The 11,177-nt window shown below is 62.4% G+C and overlaps 3 protein-coding genes across 4 annotated transcripts; all 3 read left to right on the forward strand.

Annotated features, from left to right (window-relative positions):
- Positions 1-1,012: 1,012 nt before the first annotated feature.
- LOC311195380 (ADP-ribosylation factor-like protein 3) lies at positions 1,013-2,916 on the forward strand (the record flags this gene model as incomplete). The annotated part of the gene is made up of 6 exons (XM_084268771.1): positions 1,013-1,030; positions 1,345-1,488; positions 1,577-1,693; positions 1,824-1,874; positions 2,586-2,771; positions 2,869-2,916. The coding sequence occupies 6 exons, from the start codon at positions 1,013-1,015 to the stop codon at positions 2,914-2,916; spliced, it is 564 nt and encodes a 187-aa protein (XP_084124897.1).
- Positions 2,917-4,168: 1,252 nt separating this feature from the next.
- Positions 4,169-7,768, forward strand: LMAN2 (lectin, mannose binding 2). The gene is made up of 8 exons (XM_084268463.1): positions 4,169-4,322; positions 4,406-4,524; positions 4,747-4,864; positions 5,183-5,262; positions 6,280-6,441; positions 6,576-6,690; positions 7,014-7,133; positions 7,275-7,768. The coding sequence occupies exons 1-8, from the start codon at positions 4,178-4,180 to the stop codon at positions 7,433-7,435; spliced, it is 1,020 nt and encodes a 339-aa protein (XP_084124589.1). The 5' UTR covers positions 4,169-4,177; the 3' UTR covers positions 7,436-7,768.
- A 660-nt stretch (positions 7,769-8,428) lies between these two features.
- On the forward strand, positions 8,429-11,177 carry B4GALT7 (beta-1,4-galactosyltransferase 7). 2 transcript variants are annotated; one of them, XM_084268765.1, is made up of 7 exons: positions 8,429-8,527; positions 8,653-9,009; positions 9,266-9,427; positions 9,704-9,929; positions 10,168-10,251; positions 10,418-10,522; positions 10,702-11,177. In XM_084268765.1, exons 1-7 carry the CDS (start codon positions 8,481-8,483, stop codon positions 10,855-10,857), a joined length of 1,137 nt encoding a protein of 378 aa, XP_084124891.1. In that variant the 5' UTR covers positions 8,429-8,480; the 3' UTR covers positions 10,858-11,177. The 2 variants fall into 2 exon arrangements, with proteins under 2 accessions (XP_084124891.1, XP_084124892.1); XM_084268766.1 differs by lacking the exon at positions 9,266-9,427.

Here is an 11,177-nt window from a genome sequence, read left to right on the forward strand (position 1 = left end):
GGCGTCTCCTGCTGCTGCCCCTCTGCCCCCCCGCCGTGGCACAGAGCAGCGGTGGGGTGGGGGCGATGCTGCTTCTCCCCTTCCCTTTGTCACAGCATAGCTGTGGTGTTTGGCTTGGCTGTGCAATGGGAGTTATAAATAAAAATGTCTCACCAAGAGTGCGTGACTCACGGTCCTCACCACAAGGATAACCTCTCTGAGGAAACCTGATCTGAGGACCGAACTGCGGCATGTGAGAATCAAAGACATTGCTTAATTAACAGATTTAATCCAAATGGCAAAAGGACAAGCCCCTCACCCCACCCAGGCTGGGGCAGGATGCTGGGAAAGGTCCCTGTGCCCCTTCAGACCACCGTGCTGTACTGGCCCCGACCTCCATCCCTCGACCTGCTCCAGGGCCTGGTGGTTCCCTTCAGATGGCAGTGGGGACCTGCAGCAGCAGCTGACGTGGCCTCAGCGTTTGCTCCTGCCACACTCCGAGGGAGCAGCCCCTGGGTGGGGCACATCACCCCTCACATGTGAGCTGGGACACAGCCATGCTCATGACCTGTCTTTGTCGCCTGGGCATCAGGCAGCGTCCCCCTTTGCAGGCTGGGGCTGCAGTGCCTCTCCCAGGATCGCACGCTGGATGCACAGCTCCATCCCACCAGCACGCTCTGCCCAGGGTGATGCCCGTGGTGCTTGTGGACCACATCCTGCCATGCTGCCATCCCTGAGCCTGAGTCTGTCCCCGTGGGGAGAGGGACACCCCGTGCCCCAGTGCCCCAGCCCAGCGGGACCTGGTTTAGCCTGGGGGTCGGCGACGGCGGGGCGACAGCTGGCTGGGGGATTTGCCGAGGGCATTATTTAATGCTGTGGGTAAATGGAGAAACAGCAGCTAATTCTGGAGCCTGTAATCCTCTTCCTCCCCCAGGGATGGGGTGCGTGCCAGTCACGCAGCCGCCAGCAGGCCCCAGGGACAGGGCCCTGGCAGCTCCCCAGCCGTGCTGCGGGCCGGAGACACTCGCAGACCATGGGTGATGTGCAGAAGGTAAGCGGGGTCCGGTGACATCCCACCTGCCCCAGAGTGGGTGTGCTGGCACCAGCTTCCCACGGCAGGGCCAGGTGGGCTGGCAGAGTGGGACCAGGACCCCCCACGGACAGCAGGGACAGCACACAGGGGAGGTGGGATTTGGGCTGGGTGGATCTGCCTTGGGGCCACCCCAAGCCTGAACACCCTGTGATCCAGGCCACAGACACAGGATACCCATGGCAAACAGGGCACTCAGCTCCCCTCTCTGAAATGAGGGTGCTCTGCAGTGACATGGCACCCCACAGGGCTCCCCCAGCGCCCCACGGCCCCAGGGGCTGCTCTCCATCATCCAAAAGCTGAAAGGTTCCCCGGAGCAAGAGTTGCGCATCGTCCTGTTGGGGCTGGACAACGCGGGGAAGACCACGCTGCTGAAACGCCTGGCATCTGAGGAGGTCAGCACCATCATGCCCACCCAGGTAGGTGCTGCTGGGGGCCAGGAGCAGCAGGAGGGTGGCAGGTCCTGCCTTCCCCTTGGGTGATGCCAGGGTTTATGTCCCCATGCAGGGCTTCAACATAAAGAGTGTCCACTCACACGGCCTCAAGCTAAACGTCTGGGATATCGGGGGTCAGCGCTCCATCCGCCCGTACTGGAGGAAGTATCTGGGCAGCACAGACCTGCTGGTGAGTGGGGTGGCTGCCCTCTGTGTGGGGTTCTGTACCCCTCTGCATTCTTGTGGCACCCACAGAATGCAGAGGGCTTGGCAGCTGGGCAAGGAGGGGCCACTAACTGTCCCTAATGTTCTCATGGCAGATTTATGTCATTGACAGCGCAGACCAGAAGCGTTTTGAGGAGACCGGGCAGGTATGGGGGATGGGGGCTGGCTGTGGGGTTCTGGGGCTCAGACCCAGCTGGCACCAGCCAGTTGAGGACTGGAGCAAGGAGCAAGGCAGCAGTACTGTGGGGGTCACACTGTCCCCAGAGCTACGTGGGAAAGGGTGATCGGTGTCACAGAGCCACCCCACTGCATGGCAGACCCAGGCCCAGCAGCTCCCCCTGAGCTGGGCTTGACGCCCCAGGGGTACTGACCCAGGGGTGACTCTGTCCCTGCTCAGAGGGATCCCTCGGTCGCTGGCCCCACGTCCCCCTTGTGCCGCCCCAGCACCAGGTTAGCGGTTTACAGCAGCGAACTCAGAGTTGGGAAGGTGAGACTCCGAGTGCCAGTCTCGGCTGTACTGGCACCAGACGGCGGCGTGGGTGTGCCAGACAGCATGGGGCTTACAGCAGCCTCCTGTAGCTGCCCTTTGCCCAAGGCTCTTGGTGCCGGGAGTGCTTCAGCCCTCAGGTAACGCTGCATGTGGCTCCCAGGCTCCCGTCAGGGCAGATGGAGCTTCAGGGCTGCGCCTGTCTCCCTCAGGATGTTGAGGCCTCACAGACTCTTTGGCTGCAATATGAGCACCAGAGAGAGGGGACTGGGGCGCTTTGGGGGACTGAGGTCCCCCAGCCTGCCCCAGGCAGCTCTGTGGAGGGGAGAGGCAGCGGGCAGCAGCCCTGGGAGATGGTTCTCTCTTGCAGGAGCTGGCAGAGCTCACCGAGGAGGAGTCTCTCACAGGGGTCCCACTGCTGGTGTTTGCCAACAAGCAGGACCTAGTGACTGCAGCACCTGCAGCCGAAATTGCGGAAGGGCTGAGCCTCCACACCTACCGAGACCGGGAATGGCAGATCCAGGCTTGCTCAGCCTTGTCTGGGGAAGGAGTGCAGGTAGAGATGGAGGCCTGAGGGCTCTGCAGAGGCGGGAGAGAACCAAAGGACTTGCCATGCTCTCGGGACTCTGCTCATGTCTCTGTCTTCCCTCCAGGATGGGATGAACTGGATATCCAGCCAGATCATGAACAGGAAGAAGTGAGAGCTGCAAAGTGCCAGACTGGACTGAGCTGCAGGTCCCTAAAGCCATGGCCAACCCCCTGGTCCCTAAGCTCCCTCTGAGGGCTCGGCTGGGCCTGGAGCCTCAGACTGATGCTTCCCACGCCGTTCTTCACCATTCAGTCAGCTTCCCCTCCTCCTGCTTCCTGGGCTTCCACGGGCCCCTCATACCCTCTGACCCTGTCGCAGCCCCCGTGCTGTCGGAGGGAAGCACAGGTCCAATTGTGTCAAGGGCTCATGTGCCTCCAGAACAAGAACCTGCTCAGGACTAGTTCCATCAACATCCCTGGCACACCCTGCAGAGGCTACTGCCATGCACAGACTGCCCAGGTCACGATGGGCACCTGACCAACGGCACCATCTACACCCTCAGACGCAGCATGTCTGGCCAGCCAAACGGCGCGTGTTCCCCTCTGTTCCCATAGGATGTGACTGGTGCTGCCCCAGTCACGGCAGCTGGCTGGGGAAGGCTTTCGCTGGTCAGAGCGCAGCCAGGACCTGGGACAAGCAGAGGGGCAGAGGAGCTGGCCGGGCAGCGATGGACGGAAGGGTCTCACTACCTGGCGAGGCTGCTCTCCTGAGCGTGTCACCAGAGCCCTGGGGAGCGTGCCGCCCTAACCACCCCCGGAGTGGGGCTGGGAGGCGCAGCTCTGGGGATGGATGGGTGACAAGCCGCCGCGGGGCCGGGTCCCTTCTGCTGTGCCGGCCCCGGGGCTGCAGCCCTGCCTGCCCACCGGAATAAAGCTGCCTGCCACCTCCGCGCCGCCTCGGCCCATCCTTCCCGCGGCGCTGCCCGCCGCGGCCCGGCGAGGCCTGCGGAGCACCCGGATCGGGGCCGAGTCCCGTCCGTCGCGCCCGTCGCCATCTTTACCGCGTTTCCATGGCGACAGCCCGCCCGGAGTGGTGGTGGTGGGGGGGTGTGTTCACGCGCTCACGCGGCCGGCACGAGGAGGGAGCGGGCGGGGGGGGGCACACAAACTACAGTTCCCGGCACACCGCGCGCCGCCGCGCCTGCGCGCTGCACTCCAGGAGGTGCCCCGAGGTTCCTGCCCCCCCTCCCAACCGCCCCTTAAAAGCGCGGCGCCAGCGGCGTCCTCTCCGGCCACGCCCCCTTCCCCGCTATAGGCGGGCAGGCGTGACGCAGCCTTTGGAGGTGGGGCTATGGCGATGCGGCGCTTTCTGATTGGCTGCCAGTACCGCCGCTCCCGGGAGGGGCGCGCCGCGCCGGAAGGCGGAAGCGGAGGATGGCGGCGGGTGCGTGCGGGCCGCTGCTGGCGGCGGTGCTGCTGCTGTTGGCGGCGGCCGGGCCGCGCCCGGTGCCCGCCGAGCTGACGGATGGGAACAGCGAGCACCTGAAGCGGGAGCACTCGCTGATGAAGCCGTATCAGGGTGAGCGCGGGGCCTGGCGGGCGGCCCGGGCCGGGAGCTCCGCGGCCGCCCGGGCTCAGCCGCGGTCTCTCCGCCCGTTGCAGGCGCGGGCTCGGCCGCGATGCCGCTGTGGGACTTCCAGGGCAGCACCATGGTCACCAGCCAGTACGTCCGCTTGACGCCCGACGAGCGCAGCCGGGAGGGCTCCATCTGGAACCGCGTGGTGAGAGCCCGGGGTGGGGGGACGGCGAGGGGAGGCCTGCGGGGGCCCGGGGGGAGGCCTGCGGGGGCCCGGGGGGAGGCCTGCGGGGGCCCGGGGGGAGGCCTGCGGGGGCCCGGGGGGAGGCCAGCGGGGGCCCGTGGGGGAGGCCAGCGGGGGCCGGCCGCAGCCCCAGCGCCTCTCCCGGCTCTTGCCTTCACGCCGCTGGGCGGTCTCTCCACACAGCCCTGCTTCCTCAAGGACTGGGAGCTCCACGTCCACTTCAGGATCCATGGAGCTGACAAGAAGAACTTGCACGGGGACGGGCTGGCCCTGTGGTACACGCAGGAGCGCCTGGTGCCAGGTATGGTGGGTGGTTGGGGGCTGTCTGGTCAGGCTCAGGCTTCCTCGGTGCTCGTATGTGCCTTGGGGAAACTTGGGGAGCTGCCCTTAGAGCCAACCCTTGTCCTGGGAGGTGCCTTGCTAAGGAAGGTGTCTGACCCCTCTTCTGCTGGGTTTCACTAGTTCAGGATGGTGTGTCCCCTGCCTTCTGCCCAGGGGAAAGGCTCCCTCAGTCACCTGCTTGGCAATTAACAGATCCTCCAGCTCTTTTACAGTAGAAGTCTCTGAGCACAAATTCTGCCTGACAGCCTTCTGTTCCCTGTGTTCTGCCCTGTTCCAGGTCCTGTCTTTGGCAGCAAGGACAACTTCCATGGCCTGGCTATTTTCCTCGATACGTATCCCAACGATGAAGCCACAGAGGTGAGTGGTTCAGGGAGCTCAGGCAGTGCTGAGGAGGCAGTTCCCTCATGGCTTCGTGCTCCGAGTGCTTCACTGGCCTTACGTGAGAGTGGATGCTCTCTCTGGCATGGCACCTGGTGAAGGGGAGAGTTTGTATGTGCATGAATGGTGCTGAGACGCCCCTTGCTCCACCTTCTGCTGTTGACTCTGTGGATGTTTCCAAGGCTTTTTCTGCTCAGGATGAGAGAGTGGCCACGGGCTGGTGTAACGCCTGCACCACGTTTTGTGTTAGAGGAATTCACCTGAAAGTGTATTTATCCTGACTTGTCACTTCTTGATCTTCCCAGTGCTTGCTTTGATCATCCCACATGGCTTCTGGCTTTTTTTTTTCTGTTTCAAACTTGTGTGTCTCTAAAAGAGAAACTCCCAGGCTGGCTTTTTGCTCCAAAACACAGATCAGTTTTGGGAGCTGTTGGTCCTTTTCTTGTCTCCTGCTTCCTGTCCATGGAGCGTGATCAGAACATGTAACTGTGCTAGTGAGATCTATTGCACCAAAAATGTGATACTTAAGTTACAAAGCAGCTGGAAATGATCTTGACGCTCACTTGGAGGTGAATTCTTGCCTCCAGTTGGCCTCTCCTCATGTGTGTAATGTACTAACAGCAAAGCTCTGAGTGTGGTTCTGCTGCTTCTGTGAGATTTCTGCCCACTCAGGAGGTTGTGCTCCGTTCTAGCACTTCTGACCCAGCCTGGTGGTTGCAAGTCTAGGGTGGTCTCATTGCCTGGCCATGCCGTGTGTGACTTTGATACAGAAGGTTAGAAATGGCCACTCTGCTGCAGCCAGGACAGTCTAACAGCAGCTTCCCATAGAAAAGGAGCCTTGAATTCACTGTCCTACCCCCATACCCACTGTGCAGCAAAGCGCTGGCTCCGCTGCCGTGCCTGGCTGAGGTTCTGCCCCAGCTGGGGAAGGTGCCTCTTGGTCTGTAGCTCGAAGTCTCCTGCAGACTGACAGCAGCGGTGGTCTCCTCCCTGCAGCGCATGTTCCCCTATATCTCCGCGATGGTGAACAACGGCTCCCTGACGTATGACCACAGCAAGGACGGGCGCTGGACGGAGCTGGCGGGCTGCACCGCTGACCTCCGGAACCAGAACCACGACACTTTCCTGGCCGTTCGGTACTCCCGAGGCCGCCTGACGGTGAGACGTGGCAGGCACCTTGTGCAGGACGTCACCTGGAGATGGAACTGCCTGTTCCTCTGGCTCCAGAAGAGCTGCCAGGTGGGCAGGACGGTGTCGCGCGGTCTCGGCGTGACGTTCCCCGTGTCTTGCAGGTGATGACGGATGTGGAAGACAAGAACGAATGGAAGAACTGCATTGACATTGCAGGGGTGCAGCTGCCAACTGGCTACTTCTTTGGAGCTTCTGCTGGCACTGGAGATTTGTCTGGTGAGAGGGGGCTTTGCCTGTGGGAGTCCCTGCTGTTTGGGGCCTGGGATATAGTGCTGTGGATGCATTACGTGGCTTTTGATGGATGCATTTCCCCACATTGTTAAAATCTTGAAACCTTGTTGGGTAGGGACCCATGGCCTGAGAAAGGAGGCACCTAAGGGCCGAGGAACATCTCCAACTGCAGTTTGATGCTTGGGGTGTGCAGGTGGCTCAAGGGGGAAGGAGACCCAGACCTGGCAGTGCATGGTGCTAGCAGTGCCCTGAGCACGTGGGCACCTCAGAGCTTTTCATGTTCTTTGGTGCTTATGGTTGTTTTCTAGACAATCATGACATTATCTCGATGAAGCTATTCCAGCTTATGGTGGAGCACCCTCTAGAAGATGAGACTGTTGACTGGACTAAGATTGAACCTAGTGTCAGCCTCCTCAAGTCACCCAAAGGTGAGTCTCTGGGCTTTGGAAACCTTTGGTGGAGGATTGGGATGCTGGGGATGGACTCCTGAAGCTGGAAGGTGATGGTGTTGCGAGGCTGCACAGGAGCCGAGGCTGGGTTGGTCTCTGTAGCTGTTAATGTCCTTGCAGACAACGTGGATGACCCAACGGGGAATTTCCGGAGCGGCCCTCTGACGGGCTGGAAGGTGTTTCTGCTCCTGCTCTGCGCGCTCCTGGGCATCATCGTCTGTGCTGTGGTGGGAGCTGTGGTCTTCCAGAAACGCCAGGAGCGGAACAAGCGTTTCTACTAGCAAAGACCCAGGCTGTGGCCTGTGCCCAAACCCATATTTTCCGTGGGCAGCTGTAAAAACTGTGGTTTCTAAGAGTTGTTTCTGAGAAATATCAGAAGTATTTTCTTAGCTGTCTGTTTGGCTGTAACCCCTGCCCGGCAGCGGGCGCCTTGGACCGAGGGGGGTGATGGCTGCTGGGGGCCCCTGGCTGCCGCAGATTCTGCCCATGCCCTGGGCTGAGATGCAAGAGGTTGTTCCCACCCACCCTGCCCCGTGTTTTTCTGGTGCTTCCCCACCAGACGGGCCCTGCTGAGCTGCCCGGGGGGCGGGGGGGGGGGGGGGGGGGAGGGGGCGGGGAGCTGTGAGCAGTAAATGTGAGGGGCTGGGAGCCGGGCATTAAAGGACTGACACCAGCTGTGCCTCCGGCTCTGTCTGCGGTGGGGAAAGTGGGAGGGGAGCCCAGGGGGCTGCTGAGAGAGCTGAGCGTGCCTCGTGGGGGCTGGCTGTGGGGCTGTGGGGGTGGTGTTGCCCCCCTGGGGGGCTCCCGGCTGGGGACCAGGGACTGTCCCAGCTGGGGGTGGGTATTGTCCCGGTGGGTGGGTTCGGGCTGGGGGACGGGGCTTCAGCCAGGGAAGGTCCTGGCTGGGGGCCAGGGATTGTCCCGGCTGGGGGCGGGTATTGTCCCCGGGCTCACGGCTGGGGAGCAGCGATTGTTCCGGGACTGTCCCGGGGGGGAGTCCCGGCTGGGGGCGGGTATTGTCCTGGGGAGGGTCCCAGCTGGGGGACGGGGATGCAACCAGGGGAGGACGCGGCTGGGGGCGGGTATTGTCCCGGGGGGGGTCCCGGCTGGGGCACCGGGACTGTCCTGAGAGCCCCGGCTGTCTGTGTGTCTGTGTCTCCGCAGGGCCGGGCCCGCCCCCTGCCCGCCTCTCCTCTCCTCTCCGGGCGGAAGGGAGCGGGGCGGAACGGCGGGGCCGGGCCGCGTTTCCGGGGGGGGTGGTTGTAGCGGCGGGGAGCAGCCAGCGTGTCCCGCGGCGGGGCCGGGTAGCGGGGCCGGCCGAGCGCGATGGGCCCGGCCCGCCGCAGGGCCGCGCTCCGCCTGCGCGGCGGCGGGTGAGCGGGGCGGCACCGGGCGGCTCGGGGGTGCGGGGAGGCGGCTCGGGGGTTCCGGCGGGGTTTGGGGGGGGGGGAACGACGGGGGTGTCCCCGCCGGCCGCTGACCCGCCGCTGTGCCCCAGGTCCCCGCCGCTCCTGGGCCTGCTGCCCGGCCGGTTCTCCGTCTTCCCGCTCTTCTTCTTGGCGCTGGTCCTGGGCTTCGCCTCGCTGCTCTGGCTCCAGCTCAGCTGCTCGGGCGAGGGGCCGGTCCTCGGCGGCGGGCAGAGCCCGGGGTCTCCCCGCCAGCCCTGCCCGCCCCCGGCCCCCCTCCTGCCGGTGGAGGACGAGCCGTCATGGGGTCCCCACCGCCTGGCGCTGCTCGTCCCTTTCCGGGAGCGCTTCGAGGAGCTGCTGGCCTTCGTGCCCTACATGCACCGCTTCCTGAGCAAGAAGAGGATCCGCCATCACATCTTCGTCCTCAACCAGGTGGATCACTTCAGGTAGCGTCTCCCCTCACTGTGGCAAGTGTGGGCAGCCAAGGGACCCTTCTCTGAAGCTCCATCCTCTCTGAGAGGGTCTTCACTTGCTTCTGAAGAGGCTTACAGCTTGGGCAACGGGCTGTCAGGGCCATGGTGTGATGCTCTCCCCAATTTTACTTGCTCCAGAGCTTAAAGAAGGGTGAAGCAGTGTTTTGTTTCTCTCTTCCTAAGCAAAAAAGGAATTATCTACCCCCCAGATATTTGGCTTTCTCCCCAGAGCTGCAGGGCCATGGCCACCAACATATGGACACACTGAAAGTCAAGGAGTTACTGTGGGGTGTCTGGAAATGCCATCGCCAGTCCTCTGCTCGCTGACCATACCAACCTGCATCCCTGGCGGGTGCTGTGGAGCTCCCCAGCCGGCCTCAGGCAGGACAGGGTGTGCTGTAGCCCCTCAGGGTGTGCGGTGACCAAACCCCTGCTTGTTGCTGTTGGGTTCAGCATCAGCAGGTGCTGTCAGTGTGGGGAGAAGCAGGGGTGCAGTCTCTGGACAGGCAGCAGTGGCACCTGGTGCTGTGATGGCAGGGAACGCTGTGTTTGTGTGTGTCCCTGTTCGGGCACCAGGTGGACGTGTAGTTTTAGGGAGCAGGGGAGGGGGGTGTGATGGGCCGGTGGCTGCTGTGTGTGGTGCTGACAGTCCTCGGTTCTACGGCAGGTTTAACAGGGCATCCCTGATCAATGTTGGCTTCCTGGAGAGCGGCAATGACACCGACTACATCGCGATGCATGACGTCGATCTCCTGCCCCTCAATGAGCAGCTGGACTACGGCTTCCCGGAGGCAGGGCCCTTCCACGTGGCATCCCCAGAGCTGCACCCGCTCTACCACTATAAGACCTATGTGGGCGGCATCCTGCTGCTCACCAAACAGCACTATGAGATGGTGAGCACCTGGGTGGGCTGTCCTGGACAGTTTGGGATGCTGTCTTGGTGAACTGGTGTAGATTTTGTTCCCCACACTTGGGAAAGGGGAGGAAAGGAGTCAGAACGTTCTGGAGACAGAGCTTGCTGCCTGAACTGGGGGGCAGGAGAGGGAGGGCTGCATTGGCGCTCAGGGTTTGTGATGCTGGTGTCTGCTCCTCTGCGGTGCGTGGAGCTGTGATGTGCTGCTCTCATTTCAGTGTAACGGCATGTCCAACCGCTTCTGGGGCTGGGGACGGGAGGACGATGAGTTTTATCGACGTATCAAAGGAGCTGGTCTCCAGGTAAGGGGTTGCTCTGCAGCCTCCTAGGTTGAAACTGCCCTTCTTTCCTCCCCACGTGGCCACCCATGTCAGGACCTGGGGAATGCAGCCCTTCTGCGCTCCCCTTTCCAGCAGCAGGCACAGCAGGTTTTCCAGTAGCCTTACAGCAGCTTTGCTCTCCTTGCAGGTTCACCGTCCCTCTGGAATCACTACTGGATACGAGACTTTCCAGCACTTGCATGACCCAGCGTGGAGGAAGAGAGACCAGAAGCGCATTGCTGCACAGAAGCAGGTGAGACCTCCCATCTGCTTGAGTGGCAACTACAGGAGATTCAGGTTGTGATCACCATGTACTCTGAGCCCTGCTTGCTCCTGTCCTCCCCTGCCAGCTCAGCGCTCCCTCCCCAGGCACTGGGTGCTTTTCCCTCCACTGGAACCCAGCGTGGGCTGAACGGTCTTTTTCTTCCCCAGGAACAGTTCAAGGTGGATCGGGAGGGAGGTCTGAACAACATCAGGTACAGAATCGAGTCACGGACTTCTCTGAGTGTGGCAGGAGCCCCCTGCACCGTCCTTAATATCTTGCTGGACTGTGACACGAGCGAGACCCCTTGGTGCACGTTTGGCTGAGCCAGACTCCCGTGTGCCGGTCGTGTGCGCTGCGCGAAGGTGCCGGGGCTGCCACCGGGCTTCTCGGAGCAGGCAGGGGTTTTGCAGCAGATGAGCACGGTGGTGCTGGTGTGACACAGAAGAACAGAAGAGGCTGAGAACTGGGCTCTGCTGGGACCAACAGAAGAGGCTGAGAGCGGGACTCAGTGGCGTCGCTGCGGGTGCTGGTGCTGCCTCCCCGGGGCAGGTGCAGGAGGTGGTTTTCCTGCACTGGACATGGCTGAGCTGCTGCCCAGCTCAGAGGACAATAAAGAACTATCAGGGCACCTGTGAGTTGTGGA

This window comes from Gallinula chloropus (assembly GCF_964237585.1).
Source record: "Gallinula chloropus genome assembly, chromosome: 10".
Lineage (NCBI taxonomy): Eukaryota > Metazoa > Chordata > Aves > Gruiformes > Rallidae > Gallinula > Gallinula chloropus.

Excerpts from the sequence above, each read along its gene's own strand:
- B4GALT7 (XM_084268765.1), top strand. The coding sequence starts at position 8,481 with ATGGGCCCGGCCCGCCGCAGGGCCGCGCTCCGCCTGCGCGGCGGCGG. Across the intron at positions 8,528-8,652 it reads CTCCGCCTGCGCGGCGGCGG|GTCCCCGCCGCTCCTGGGCC; the intron begins GTGAGCGGGGCG and ends GCTGTGCCCCAG. Across the intron at positions 9,010-9,265 it reads AACCAGGTGGATCACTTCAG|AGCTGCAGGGCCATGGCCAC; the intron begins GTAGCGTCTCCC and ends CTTTCTCCCCAG.
- LMAN2 (XM_084268463.1), top strand. The coding sequence starts at position 4,178 with ATGGCGGCGGGTGCGTGCGGGCCGCTGCTGGCGGCGGTGCTGCTGCTG. Across the intron at positions 4,525-4,746 it reads GCTCCATCTGGAACCGCGTG|CCCTGCTTCCTCAAGGACTG; the intron begins GTGAGAGCCCGG and ends CTCTCCACACAG. Across the intron at positions 7,134-7,274 it reads CCTCCTCAAGTCACCCAAAG|ACAACGTGGATGACCCAACG; the intron begins GTGAGTCTCTGG and ends ATGTCCTTGCAG.